The sequence below is a fragment of the Cyprinus carpio genome, chromosome B6, assembly GCF_018340385.1.
Source record: "Cyprinus carpio isolate SPL01 chromosome B6, ASM1834038v1, whole genome shotgun sequence".
Classification (NCBI taxonomy): Eukaryota; Metazoa; Chordata; class Actinopteri; order Cypriniformes; family Cyprinidae; genus Cyprinus; species Cyprinus carpio.
This window is the reverse complement of record NC_056602.1, coordinates 25500412-25515721: the sequence shown is the minus strand read 5'-3', so window position 1 is coordinate 25515721 and position 15310 is coordinate 25500412. Positions and strand designations below refer to the sequence as shown.

The window sequence follows — 15310 nt, the reverse complement described above, 5'->3', positions numbered from 1 at the left end:
TTAAATACTTTGTACACTTTGAAGTATAGTCTCAGTAAATTTACTAGTTTAGTAGTTTTATACTGCAAGTATACTCATAAGTTTTCTTTAAGTGAACTTTACATCATTATTTAAGTATACTCTTATGTCCCTATTTACAGTAGGTTTTAATTTTTATATATTTTGTTATATGAATATCTGAACATACAAATCATCCAAAGAAAGAACAAGGTATCTGCTTGTAAACAAAAACATTTATTCTAGCTTCATGCATTCTTTTTTAAACACTTTAATGTGGGTAAGTTTCATAAAAAATAAAAATAAAGAAATAACATTTTGAACAAAAAACTGACAAAAGACTATGAATTGGATTCAGAATGATTATTCATTGAGAATGAGAATTCAGAAGTCGATCAACACCCCAAAGCTTGACTGTAATTATTACCTCTTCATCGGTCGACATTTTTATTCCATAACATTACAGTTTTGATGTTGTTTCTTGTCCGATAATCGTGTTAGATTACATGTGTTAGTATCTGTTGTTTCTTCTTCTTCACTTGTGTTTTTTTGGAAATTCTTCACAGAAGATGTGTACTAGCGCCCTCTACTGTATAACAATGAAAACACAGATTCTAGGAGCACAATTATAGCTCAAATATATTTATACTTTTTGTAAGTATAAGTCAAGTATACTTAAATGTCATTTTAAGTATATTTCTGAGGAGTACATAAAGCCCATTTCTGAGAAGTACATAAAAATAAACTAGAAGGATACTTTCCTATTTTTAGTTTAAAAGAAGTATATTAATAGCAGACTTGAATAAACTTTTTTTTTTACTTTTTTTTTTCATTTACTGTATGTCCAAACACTATGTAAAAGTGGATTTTGCATATGTGCCCTTTAAGTTATTAGTTTAATGGAGTGAAAAAACACCCTCAGTTCTCACTTGTTTCCAAAATTAAAAAAGGTCCAGAATTACATTCTTAACAAATTGAGCTAAAAAGCGATAAAAAAAATTGCATAAATCTTCTAAAGTCTAAATGATTCTGCTTTTTTTTCAGCGCTGCTTGAGTTTGAGGCAGGAGGTAGCAGACAGTGGCAGAAAGCCAAGAGCCTGAAGCAGCTCAAGGTCATTTACCGATAAACACTGCAGCACACACCATAACCTCCACGGCCTGATTAACCAGAGCCACCGCAGGATACATCTCCACCTCAAGTAAACACTCTTACTGTTGTTACATTATGAATTGTGTGTTTTTATGTTATGGATATTATGATTGAATGTAAATATAGTTTAAATTATGGAATATTTTATTTTAAATAATGGAATATACCTGATGATATCCAGTGTAAACTGTGTTAAACAGTCACTTTAAAATCACATTTATACTACCATTGAGACACTGTTTTGTGAATAAAACTAGACTGTGAAAGCCATTCTGCCACCGCTGGATGGTGCTCCTCTTGTTACTATGGCGACATACCTAGAGCCCCTCTGCAGGCAGATTGGAGGAGATGAGAGCTGTGATGACATCACACAGACTGAGGAATCACTGGCGTTGGGCCACAGATGTGATGTCATGCCTGCAAGCTCTTCTAAGTGTTCCACAACTGAGGTGGAAAGAAAGGCACAACTCAGCATTTAATGGACATCCTCATGAAGTAAGATGATTGTACTTAATAACCAGTGATTAGCTGTGCTTTCTAAGCATCCCTGTCATAACTGCTCATTCTTAGGGTTAGTGATTCAAACAAACCCTAAGGCCTTAAGTATTAAACTTTGGCACATAATCATCCAGCACTATTTTAGCTAACATGATAGTACCTCAGATTGTCCAATAATAATACCTTGTCCAATCAGCAATCAGATGTACTTTCACTTGTGTTTATTTTTGATCGGCATATAGTAAAATTGCTGAAACAAAATAATTGAAGACGAGACCCAAACTGTAAAAATTAACAATAAAAATACTGTTAGAGACAACTTTTGATTTTAATAATATATTTGTACATGTTGATTTATTAACTAAGATTAATAAATGCTTTTGAATTATTTTTTGTTGTTAATTCATGTTAACTAATGCAGTTAACAAATAGAACCTTATTGTGAAGCTTTATAGATTTAGTTTATTGAAGCATTATGTCAAATATCAAATATTTAAAACTTTTTAGCAATTTTTGTTCAGTATTTTCTGTATTCTTGGTAATGGCTCACTTCTCAGAAGTGAGTAATGCCTCCTTATAAAACCATTTTGAAGAGTTTCCTTCATCTGACATTCACTTTTCTCAGTGTTGAAGCTATTTTCCTGTTTATCTTTTATCATACTGGTCAATATTGACCTTTTGTTCCTATGGTTTATTATAGGACCACAACCTTTCATTTCAAGCAAAGTTTTTTTTTCTTGTGTTAACTTCGGATCTCATGGATCATAAAGTCTTTACTCTGTTCTCTCAATGTACAGTATCATCAAGGGCAAACCGTGTAATGTTCTCCTGGAATCTCCTCTCAATTTCACACTCCATTTCCTGTTGAGCTGACAGCCATAAATACCACAGTCTGTGACACCCTGGAAAATGAAATTCCATGTTAACAAAAGAAATGTCTTTTTGATGTAGCTCCATAATAAGGAACTGTCTTAAGGTTAATATTAACTTGCAACTGAAAGTTCAATGACCAGACCAAGATTAGTAGTGTAAATCACACTAAACCAGTCATATTTCATCCTAAAATCAATAGAAAAAATGTCAGTAAGGGAAATTATTATTAATATTATCATTATATAATTTCCCCCTCGGGGGGCCCCCCTCCATCGTCGGGCCCCTACAATTGTCCTAACCCCCCCCCCCCCATGGGGCCCCTGACCACCACTGTATGCTGCTATGCTTATGAACCGTAAAATAATGATTACAAAGTGGCATGAAATTAGATAACAGATCAGATGGCTGTTTTGACTAAATTTGATAAGCACACAACTTTTCAGAAATTTCCAGAGGGGGTTTTAAACTCTCAGAGCTTTTATTCTTAAAGTGGTTATCGTACGGTCCAATCTCCAGCGGTTTAATACCCTGTTGGAGTGAGTTATTGCAGTGCTAGAATGACACTCTTCAGGGATGTGAAAAGTGGAGAGAGAGAGAGGAAAAGGGGGAAGACCACAGGCTATGTGGAGGACACGTATGCTTGTCTGCACAAACACACACGTAGGAGGAAGGAGGAGAAGGAGGATCTTATTATCACACATACACATAACTACTGGGAGTACACCTGCTGAGGCCTCTGTACACTCAACAATATCCTTCTGCCTATAGTTTATATACTGTATTTCTCAGATTTATTTATGACATAATGCAGCATAAAGTGGTAATGTTGTGTACAGCAAAATATGTTCTCTGTTTCATGTGAAATCATGCAGTTCTGAGGCTCTGTGGGTTGTTCTGGCTAAATCCCAACCATATGGGACCGCTGTAGATCTGAAACTAGCAGACTCACTCAGTGACTCTTTTGGGGGCCAAATGCTACTTCATTGTACTCTGGTGCTTGATAAAACAAATATTTAGTCTTCCACATTTGAGCTTAGATGTTCAAATATTGTTTATGAGGGATGTGAAAAGATTGTTTGGTGTTTTGTCTGTAATAGAAGAGGCTTAACTGCATGACTTTAAAGTTCAGCTCTTTTGTAAAGGCCTGTTGCACAACCAGGTGTCAGGTTTGTGATTTAATATATATGTAAAGGCCTGTTGCACAACCAGGTGTCATATTACTTTATATTTATATATATAAATATATATGGCCTGCCTACTTCAGACCTTACTTTAGTTTTCTTATAAAGAAACAAATGCACAGCCATCTTTAGAATGTTATCTTTGAACTTCGAGTTTTGCGGTAGTGCTATAGCATCGCTGTTGTAGTGTAAATAATTGGTGAATTGGATTTATTTATTGTGAGTTAACAAAGGTTATCACATGCATTGTAATGTTTGAAGTGGATGTCAAATGTTGATAAACCAGGAAGATTTTAAAATAAGCGGCTCATTTTTAAATTCGTATGAACTGACCTTCATGCTACAGAAATACAAACAGAAGGCAGAGGACAACGAGTGTAATGCTGAAAAAGGGTGGAGCTCCGTAAGGTCTACAACAATGATTAATTAATATTGGATAACCAGAAAGTTTCCAGTACTTTTTGAGTATGTTTACACGACATGTACTAAAATCTGAAAAGTTTTCCTCTGTCTTGTGTACAGAAGGCAACGTTGTCTTCGCATGGATCCGCAAAAATGACTAAAAATGCCGTATTACGCATGCCAGGCCATTAGTTGGTGATGTCACTTTGTGAAGAAACACTACGCACCTGCACACAGACATATGTGACCCTGGACCACAAAACCAGTAAATTTTTTGAAATTGATATTTATACATCATCTGAAATCTGAATAAATAAGCTTTCCATTGATGTATGGTTTGTTAGCACTGGAAAATATTTGTCCGAGATACAATTGTTTGAAAATCTGGAATCTGAGGGTGCAAAAAAAATTCATTATTGAGAAAAATCGCCTTTAAAGTTATCCAAATGAAGCAATGCTTATCACTTTTTAACACAAGTTTTGATATATTTACAGTAGGAAATTTACAAAATATTTTAATGGGACATGATCTTTACTTAATATCCTAATGATTTTTGGCATAAAAAAAATCTATAATTTTGACCCATACAATGTATTGTTGGCTATTGCTACAAATACTACAAATTGCTACAAATGCGACTTAAAAACTCAAGGTTTTGTGGTCCAGGGTCACATATAGACTGAACACGTAATGTGCATGCGCATGACATCATCGTGTTTTCAGGCCTCCGAAATGCTACTTTCATCATGTAAATGAACAAACAAAATGCATAAAGTGTTCCATTTGTAGTTGAAAACTGAGTTTTGAACAGTTCATCTATTATTTTATCATTTAAAACCTGAGTGTGCATGGTTTGATATTTTGTTCTAATGCAGTGACATTCACACAGTTTCTTAAGTGTCTTAAGAGAGAATATATGGAGTGAAGTACTTCAGAATGGTGATTCCATCATTCGATTAAATAGGCAATATGAGACAAAATATCTTTCCGACTATTTATATGGTCAAAGAGCAAGAAAGATTTAGTTTCCACATAGTTCTCACATCTGGCACAACAACAGCTAAACTGTAAATACATGATGGACACCAGAAAACAGCTTGATTAATATCTGGCAGTGGTCTCTTAGATGATCCAACAGTTCATGTCCAACAGTTCAACAGTTCAGTTCTCTTCATATTGCTTTCTTTGTATTAAATGTGAACCTGCAGAATTCCCCCCAAAAAGGCCACTTCTGGAGTGTTGCAGTTCACGGTGATTCAGTCAGACGTAAATGGTAATTGGCAGTAGAGATATGCGGGCTTCTTCTTTGTCGTTTGAAGGTGAGTACAGTTCTGTTTTGGTAGCAGAAAGGTTAACGGCCTCCGTTTCTATTGGTCGTCAGTCCTAGGCACTGCGTGGATCTCCCTCGAAGCCTGCAGAAACAGACACACGCAGATGTATTACGCTGCTGGAATATGACAAATAAATATAAATGATGCAGTTTACTCACACGCTCAAGTGAAAGGGAAACACATCTTTCAAGCTGCAAGACTTTTATATATTATACCGCCTACTTGAGCGCAGCTCTACATTATAATGTCTCTCTGTCACAGTTATCTCACTCTCCCTTTCAGTCGACCTCTGTCTCCGGCTAATTAATGAACTGAAGCAGACGCAGCACCTCCGGTGACAATGATAGAACAGTTATATCACTCATGAGCGAGGGCAAGATGACTAGAGGAGATTATTAACACGCTGTGAGTGCAAACACACACACCTAAAACGAATACGGTGGTAAATTTCTCCAGTAACCCAACAACGCCGAGAGCTTTACGAATCAGGGCAGAATTACAAGCCTAAATAAAAAGAATCTGCTCTATTTACTGGAGCCTTCAAGCTTAAAGGGATACTCTACCCCAAAATGAAAATTTTGTCATTAATCACTTACCCTCATGTCGTTCCAAACCCGTAAAAGCTTTGTTTGTCTTCGGAACACAATTTAAGATATTTTGGATGAAAAACAGGGGGCTTGAGACTGTTCCATAGACTGCCAAGTAAAATACACTGTCAAGGTCCAGGAAAGTATGAAAAGCATCGTCAGAATAGTCCATCTGCCATCAGTGATTCAACCCTTATGTTATGAAGTGACGACAATACTTTTTGTACATGAAGAAAACAAAAATAATGACTTTATTCAACAATTCCTCTCCTCTGTCTCTCCCCACATCACCATAGCACCATTTTGGAGAATCTGAACAGTACGCAGATGGTGTACGCTCTTCTGACAGTCTCAAGCCTCCCGGTTTTCATCCAAAATATCTTAAATTGTGTTCCGAAGACAAACAAAGCTTTTACAGGTTTGGCTCAACATGGGGGTAAGTGATTAATGACAAAAATTTTCATTTTGGGGTGGAGTATCCCTTTAAGTAAACACAAACATTTGTGTATGCATAATCATCTGTAAAAGGGCATCAATTTATATTTGTTTTCATATTATAAAAGGAAAACGGTCTTGAAATCGTACACCTGAAGGGCGTAATTTGTGCCAGAACAGTTTGGATATGATTGTGGCACCTCCAGAATTTGATCTGACACTTATTTGAGAGAATTAATTTGAAAGGCATTTATGATATGACCTGTGCATGATTCATGAACGCTATAAATATTTATGTTTGTTGTCAATAATAAATCATTAATACAAAATGTAAAGTAGAAATGTTTTGTTAATCATGTGTATTTTGTACATCTTTTTAATGGCACACACTACTGTTCAAAAGTTTGGGCAGGTAAGAATTTTTTATTTTTTTATTTTTTTACAAAAAGTCTCTCATGCTCTCCCATCTGAGATGTGTTAATCTAATGCAAAGATTTTTTCGCTCTGCAGGGCAAAGGGCATTTCATCTGAAAATCAATACTATGCATAAATACATTTCATTCACCAAAATATAATCTTATGCCAAATAATCAATTTATCTTCCACAACAGAAATGCCAATATAACAGCATCCATCTGGACAGAAATGAAACAACAGCTATATGCCCTATATCATTTATGCCTTTTATTAGCTACTATTATGTAAAAATAAATTATTATTATTATTTTTTTTAGTAAGGATGCATAAAATTGATCAAAAGTGAAATTAAGAATATGTGTGTTTTACAAGCAATTTCTTTTTAAAATAAGTGCTGTTAATTTCATTATTCTATTCATCAAAGACTGTTGTTTCGACGAAAATATGATGCGCTGCACAACTGTTTTCAACACTGATAATTATAAGAAATGTTTATTGAGCAGCAAATGATTTCTGAAGGACACTGAAGACTAGAGTAATGATGCTGAAAATTCAGCTTTGATCACAGGAATAAATTATATTTCAACATATTCACATAGAAAACAGTTATTTTTAAATTTTACAATAATACATTTCTTACTGTTTTTTGATCAAATTATGAGACTTTGATAAGTAGTGTATTTGACATAAATGCATTAATTTAAAGTTAAAGGTTTTAACTTTTCTTGTTTTAACAGCATACTGTATGTGAACAGTTAGGGTTAAACAGTTATGCTAAGAATCATCTGCATTTTAGTGCACATCAATAATGTTGGATTTCAAAACAATATTGAGAAAAGGTACAAGAAGTTTACCTTCTAAATCCTGTTGTCTTCATTCATATTAGCCTACTATCCGTCGTCAGCAAACTCCAGAATTCCAGTGAACAGACATCCAGGTTGTTTCCTTTAAAAAAGAAACACAAAAGGCACTTAACTTTGTTGAAGAAGGCACAGTTATAAGCACCCTTTATGAAAGAGTTAATGGACTCGTGAGTCCTAGGATGAAGATGTCAACCTGGATTTTGAGAGTTGTCATGCAAGCCAAAACACCTCAGACAGCAAACTCTTTGTGTTAACACCTTGGATATAACAGCTAGAAAATGTGAGAGTCAGCGCAGGCACCAAACGAACACACATACACTATAAAAAGAAATCATCCTTCACTGCTGATCACAGACGAGCCCTTCATAGTCACAGGAATGCTGGAATATTTCAGAGAAATGGGAAAACAGGAGGGAACAATAAAATGGGCTAAATTTAGTTTGGTAGTTTTTTTCCACATACATTAGACCAGGGGGCCACAAGGGACTGCTAGGGGGTTTAAAAAACATGGTAAAAATAATAATAATAAAAATTTTAGGGTACATAAATAATTGCATGTATATCATGGTAATTAATATATATATATATATATATATATATATATATATATATATATATATATATATATATATATATATATATATATATATGTATTAAATAATATAGTATATAAAAATAAAAAAATATATAATTAAAATTATATTGTTATAATGTTATAAAAATAATGTTATAAGATAATATAATACAAAATATTCAAACAAAATAAAAACAAAATAGATTCTAATAAACAGGCCTACAGAAAAGTAAATAAATAAGTTAATTAATATTAAATTTAACAGTTCAGTCCTTTCATTAAAATAAATACAATATAATAATGTAACTTAATAGAAGTTAAATATGTTCTAAATATTATTTTATACTGTAAAAATGACGGCTTAATGTAATTTACGCTCAAATGACTTATGACATAAGTTTTTTATACTTGAAGCAACTGAGCTTAAGTAGGATATATATATAGGTTGAAATAGGTAAAAAATTATTTACAGTGTAGACATAATAATATTAATTTTTCACATTATAAATAGGCTCCTTATCCAAAAAAGTATATGGTATCTAGAAGATAAAAAAAAAACCTGCATTAGACAAAGCGTTTAGTGCATCTAAATAGCACTGTTGCCAGATATTTCGTGTTAAATTAATTTATGTTCTTTCTAGGGTCTAGATGGCAAAGTTAAACCTGGCTTTCGCAGATTTGCACAGGAATACTTTGTCAACAGAGCAGTGATTGTTCTGTTGCATGAACGCGTCACTTGGTGGCAGTACTGAGCAAAAAGTCAGCAACTACCTATTTGATTCATAGCAGTCAAATAAGCATCACATATCTGGTGTTATGAAAGTGTGCATGCAATTAGATTCAATTGAGCAATAAATTACATGTAGATTTGTTTTGATTTAAAAATCAGTCGTTTGTACTTGTTTTTATGAGTGAATTTAATAACAGCCATGCTTGTCTTCTGTTGCTGCTCTATTTGTAGGTAGTGTGAAATGATGACTAGGGCGGAGAGCACAGATGACTGTGAGTGAAGCGCACAGGTCTACGGGCTGAGAATGATTTTCTCTGACTGAGCGCTTGGAAAGTGTCTGGCGGACTGCAGTGCGGCCTCTAACACCCGTCAACAGGAGCGTCAGCGTGAAACCTCCGGTAATCAGCTCACGCTGCACCTCTCGTCCTGTCTTCTCCATGGGAGAACCAAATAGGGAACGCCTGAGTGAGCCCATAACCTATACACAATCATGCTTTGACAGCTACAAAGTGAAAGCACCCGAGCCACAGGCGACAATAACAATCCACCACAACCTACTTCATGCACCGAAGCCATGCATGCTTTTTGGTCTGTTTTGTCAATATCAATCATTTTGCACATGCAACACATTCAGTCGATTGTTAAGATTAAAAAAGGGAAATATGTGGGAGTGCATCGGCTCTGGATGGTTTGCAAACCCAGGGTTATGGAAATTATTTGCAGTTTTACATCATTTTAAAATGCTAGAAGAAGGCTGTAAAATGTTAGAGCTACATCCAATAAAGGACCGAGATCCTTTTCTGATGGCAATTCTCGCGCTCTATTTTGCCAGTCAGGCTTTGTGAACCATCTGGAGCGTTGCTCTGACAACGGGGGAGGATGTCATGGTAACATTAACGGGGGTTACCCAGGAAACTGTAGTCGCCATAGAGACTGCATCACAAGGCGGACTCAAGGCGTGATCTCTCAGTCTTTCAGTCTCTGATCTGGTAGTCTCCCATGCCGTGGAGGCGATGCATTTTCCTCCCGATCCCAGCCACCTTTTCAGATGCTTCCTCTTTTTTTCCCCCAGAATCCAGAAGCGCCGTGACGTCTCACTTTGAGGGAAATCGCCAACGCTCTATTTTTAGGCTAGACGTGATTTGAGTTTTACATAATCTGGAGATGACTACATTTTTGCACAACTTGATCACAAAATAAAGATGGTTTCATTCAGTATTAACCAATTTCATTTGGTACAAGCAAGTCAGATTCAGTAGACACATAAAGTGTTGATTACATTATTAACAAAACGTATAGTCCCCCCCCCCCATATTCATTGTATTTAAATGAAGTCTGCACTGAGATGTTTTGGTGATTCTTCATTTAGGGGCACTTTTTGAAATCTATGTTAATTTATATTAATTATCATGGAATACAGATTGGATGGCCTTATTAAAGTTTTTGGATGATTGGATGGCCTTGATAAAAAATTTTTTTTAAAGCCAGTTATGAGCCAATTACCATAATTAATGAAACTACAAAAATGGATTGTTTTAGAATTAAAACTGACAAATAATAATTTGGTTATGAATAAAGTTTGGTTAGGACACCTAATATAAACCTACTCTAAGGTCATTATTTCTTTTTAATTCCTAAAATTAATGATATTCTGTCATGTATCTTCAAAACTAAGAATTATTCCCTGTATTGGGGACATGTAATTCTTTGTTATAAAATGTTAGCAGATTTTACACATAAATTGCAATTTAATTTTAAAAATACTGTTTTTAAAAATTCCTTGTAAATTTCCCATATTTGAATGCATTTTATAAATTATGTGAGAAGAAAAGTTAAAAAGTCTGGGTAGGAAACAATTCTGACAAATTTAGCATTTCAGCACTTAAAATAAGGAAAAAGCAATTAAAGAGACATACTAAAACCTATTATTTTATTTTTTTCCTTCTAGTTCCCCTAATTGATGAATCACCCATATATTCAACAAAATACATATGATCAACACAGCATTATCTTCAGTTTGCTCACGTTAACAGCGACACATAATCGGTTGTTTCACTTTGCCACAAAATGTAAGATATTGCAAATACTAACGTATTATGATGATTATATGTTAACACTGATAACAAACGCAGACTTACGAGCACAGTATTTGCAGTATGGGTGCTTCTTCTTTTTAGTCCCTGATCTGAACCTTATCCTTTGTGCTGTAGACAAACGCAACACGAGAATCGGAGTTTGGCACCTTTCTACCAAAAAAAGCGCCCTGCTTTATTTTAGTGTAATTTGCTGGTTTGTCCATAAGATGTAGGGTACAACGGATCTAAAAAGGCCCTTGTGATATATACCCAAAACACTAAAAAACAACAAAAACTACCACAGTACTTTCCTAAACACTTGTTTGTCTCCAAGTGTCCTGATTCATAATGCAATGACAAAAGACTGATTTTGAAGTGTTTTTCTTCAGATTTCTGAATCTTAAGTTGTGCAGTAACAAAATACTTCAGATTGATGTAGCTAATAGAAATCATTACAATTACTTTATATATCTCAAGACTTTCAGTTTTCAGTACCTGTTGAATAGCCAAAAACTCAATTAAGTTGATAAAGGAATGATAATGCCGATTATCTGTAGTGCAACTAATTGTATTCTGTAATTGGGAGGGAATAATTTTGTTACATATGTGCAAAGTGGATTTATATTAACTCTTATAGCTACAATATGAAATCCGACTGCAATTACACTGTAGCTCCCTGAAATGCCAAAAGCGAGTAAATAAACTGAAAAAAGCTACACCATTTGCTGAAGTATGTATTTAAATGTTACTCTAAAAATATCTTGGTATATCAAAAGTATTTGCAAATGCTGACAAATTCTTCCCTCTAGCTGCCTTTATAAATTTTTAATTTAATCAAAACAAACTACTTGTAGCATTTACTTTATACAAATTATATATCCCCATCTATATTCAGTAAAAATAAATATTTTTTTTCAACTGCCATATACTTTGGGATCCGACCGAAAAAAAAAAAAATATATATATATATTTTTAGCCCCGTTGTACCCAAATAACGCAGCACCTCACATTCGCACTGGTGCCTTCATGGTGATTACTGTAAGACTGTCTGGCACTGTACATGATTTACACGTCTGTGAAAATCTTTTTAATATTCACGCAGTTTTGATTGTTCTGGTTGGAGTAGTTTGGCTGTTTGAACGCGCTATTTATTCCTTCCTCTATGACCATATATTCCGATTTACTGAGGGAGGATGTGCTCTGTGTCCGTTTCAGATCTTCTGTGGAGTTGAGATGCTGACAGCTACCAACGTGGAGGTATTGCGCGTGCTCCTCCCCATCAGTCTCCCGGTGATAAAAGTAATTGAAATTGGACACAATGACAGGTACGGGCAGCGCAATGGTCAACACGCCAGCGATGGCGCACAGAGATCCCACGATTTTGCCTCCGATGGTTACTGGATGCATGTCTCCATAGCCGACCGTAGTCATGGTAACCACAGCCCACCAGAAAGCATCAGGGATGCTGCTGAAACTGGAGGTAGGGTCGTCGGCCTCGGCGAAGTAGACTGCGCTGGAAAACAAGATGACACCGATGAAGAGGAAGAAGATGAGGAGTCCCAGCTCCCGCATGCTGGCTTTGAGGGTCTGGCCGAGAATCTGGAGGCCTTTGGAGTGGCGCGAGAGCTTGAAGATGCGAAAGACCCTCACCAGACGGATCACGCGGAGGATGGCCAGAGACATAGCTTGCTGGCCGTTGCCCTGCCTCTCGGCCAGCTCCGTGCCCAGAGTGATGAAGTAAGGAATGATAGCAACGATATCAATGATATTCATTATGTTTTTGGAAAAGGTAGCCTTGCTGGGGCACGCGAAGAATCGCACGAGCAGTTCGAAAGAGAACCAGATGATGCAAAGGGTCTCAATCACAAAGAAAGGGTCTGTGAAAGTGCTGGACACGAAAGGGCCAGTGGCATTCGCAATAGGCGAGACAGTAGTCGGGTCCTTGTCATCCCTAAATTCAGGCAGGGTCTCCAAGCAGAAAATAACAATGGAAATCAAAATGACCAAAACAGACACAATAGCAATGCCCCTGGCAGGACCAGAGCTCTCTGGGTACTCAAACAAAAGCCAAACCTGTCTCTGAAACTCATGGTTTGGTAGCGGTCGCTCCTCTTCTTTGATAAAGCCCTCATCCTCGCGAAATTTCTCCATGGCTTCCTCGCCAAGTTGATAAAAGCGAATTTCCTCCGAGAAGATGTCAATGGGAACGTTCACGGGTCTCCGAATGCGTCCCCCGGATTGATAGTAGTAGAGGATGGCATCGAAGCTGGGTCGGTTCCTGTCAAAGAAATACTCGTTTCTGAGCGGGTCAAAGTAGCGCATCCTTTTCTTCGGGTCCCCGAGCAGCGTGTCCGGGAACTGATTGAAAGTTTTCAGCTGGGTCTCGAAGCGCAGTCCCGAGATGTTGATGACCACTCGCTCGCAGCACTCGTGGTCTGGCTCGTATCGATCCACCGACAGGTGACTGGGCAGCGCCACGGTTTCCTCCAGCATGTTATCGCACGCCACAACTGTCATGATGTCCTTCTCCGTCTCCGCGTAGCCGTGGTTGTCTGCGTTGGTCCCTCTGTGGCTGGCTGAGGGCGAGTCGATGAGGTTGTAGTGGTCATCCATACAGGTGAGGAGACGGAGCGGCAGAGGGCGACCCGCCTCCCCTACCTAACATCGGGTGAACCGAGGCTTTCTCTGTCGTGCGCTCTCGTTCGCCTTTTAACACACCGTCGCCGCCCCACGGAGCTTTATAAACACGTCTACTCCCGCCCACGGCGAGCATATGCCTGACACATTTTCACCACTCGCCCAATCGGAGCCCAACAAGACAAGAGCATCTTCACAGATTCTGTGTTTTGCTTGCGCGCACGACGCAAATCATTCACAAAGTGTCCAAAACGCGACGCTCTCTCTCAAGCAGTTTTGGAGTGGAGAGGTTCTATGGGGTTCTTTTTTGTGCAACCAAAATCGACTTTTTAAACCTCTAGGGCAGTTAATTAACAGTCATCTGTCACCTTTTTTGGTGATTATATTTATATATAAATCTCGTTTTCACTTCAATACTGAATGGAAAACATACTGTTGCTATGGTTAGGCAAACAATATGGTAGTCTTAACAGACTGCAAACTGACAAAACTGTCATTATCACTTGCATATGACAAATGCAATATAGAAAAACTTTAAAAAATCGTTTGGCTAAGCCAATTGTGTCTTATTAGAATCTCAGCAGAACCTTAATGACAGAAATGCCATGCACTGCAGTGTTTACAAAAGGAAGAACAAATGATGCCATTAATGTTTAAACTACTCACGGGTCTTAGTTTTGTCATTTTTGCAAAGATAGCACGGCGTAAACAACTGCCTCCTGTTTTTATACAACAAACTGGTTATTGCTTAAGCAAGGAATTAATTATTTTCTTGTGGCTTTGTCTGAGAAAAGCGTTGATTGGCTGAGCGTTCCTATGAAGAAAACGGAGCTCTCCATGGTACTGAAACGGTGGCGCGCTTGAGCGAGCGCGGGAGGGAGCAAAACATGAGGAGACTGACCTGTATCTGCTGAACAGAATCACATCTTCGCACTTAGTTTGTACCTGGATCTTCTGTCAAATTATGAACGCTATCAGTCTGGCGGTGACTTAAATTTTTTTATTATAATTTTTTCACGACCAGAGTCTTTTTTTTATTTTTTATTATTATTAAAGATATGCGTTAACTATTAAACCACAAACAAAGAAACAAAAAATATCTGCGCAATGAAATCACGGTGCAGTACGAATAATACAGTGTTAACATAAACAAAATCTAAACTTTCTCCAAAGGCTTCCCCATGCTTCCTGTTTCCTGTGGTGGAAGGACACAGATCCTTCAAACACTAATCCCCCCCCCCACCCCCTGATGTTGTGTGAGCCTTGATGTGTCCCTTGCACTCAATCTTATCTTCAATAAATGAATGCTTTTAAAAACAGGGAGGAGAGGGTGAATACTACAGATACTCTCTTCATATTCAGTCTTCACCATCGTCATCACAAAGCTGTTAAGATGGCAGCACTCTCCTACGCCAGTCTCGCCCTCTCTCTTCATCTAAATCAAGTACACACCGGTCCTCGACTCAAGAGGGAACTTGTGTCCGTAATTATGTTTGTGTATGTGTGTCCTCATTCCTGAGCTCATGCTAAGCAGTCCCCCTTTATGATAATGGAATGGG

General features: G+C 37.1%; 1 protein-coding gene across 1 annotated transcript; it reads right to left on the bottom strand.

Annotated features, from left to right (window-relative positions):
- Nucleotides 1–5082: 5082 nt before the first annotated feature.
- On the bottom strand, nucleotides 5083–14078 carry LOC109102585 (potassium voltage-gated channel subfamily A member 3-like). Its single transcript, XM_042726481.1, has 3 exons — nucleotides 9947–14078; nucleotides 7727–7817; nucleotides 5083–5514 (listed from the first exon to the last, which is right to left on the bottom strand). Exon 1 carries the CDS (start codon nucleotides 13725–13727, stop codon nucleotides 12180–12182), a length of 1548 nt encoding a protein of 515 aa, XP_042582415.1. The 5' UTR covers nucleotides 13728–14078; the 3' UTR covers nucleotides 5083–5514; nucleotides 7727–7817; nucleotides 9947–12179.
- Nucleotides 14079–15310: the final 1232 nt, after the last annotated feature.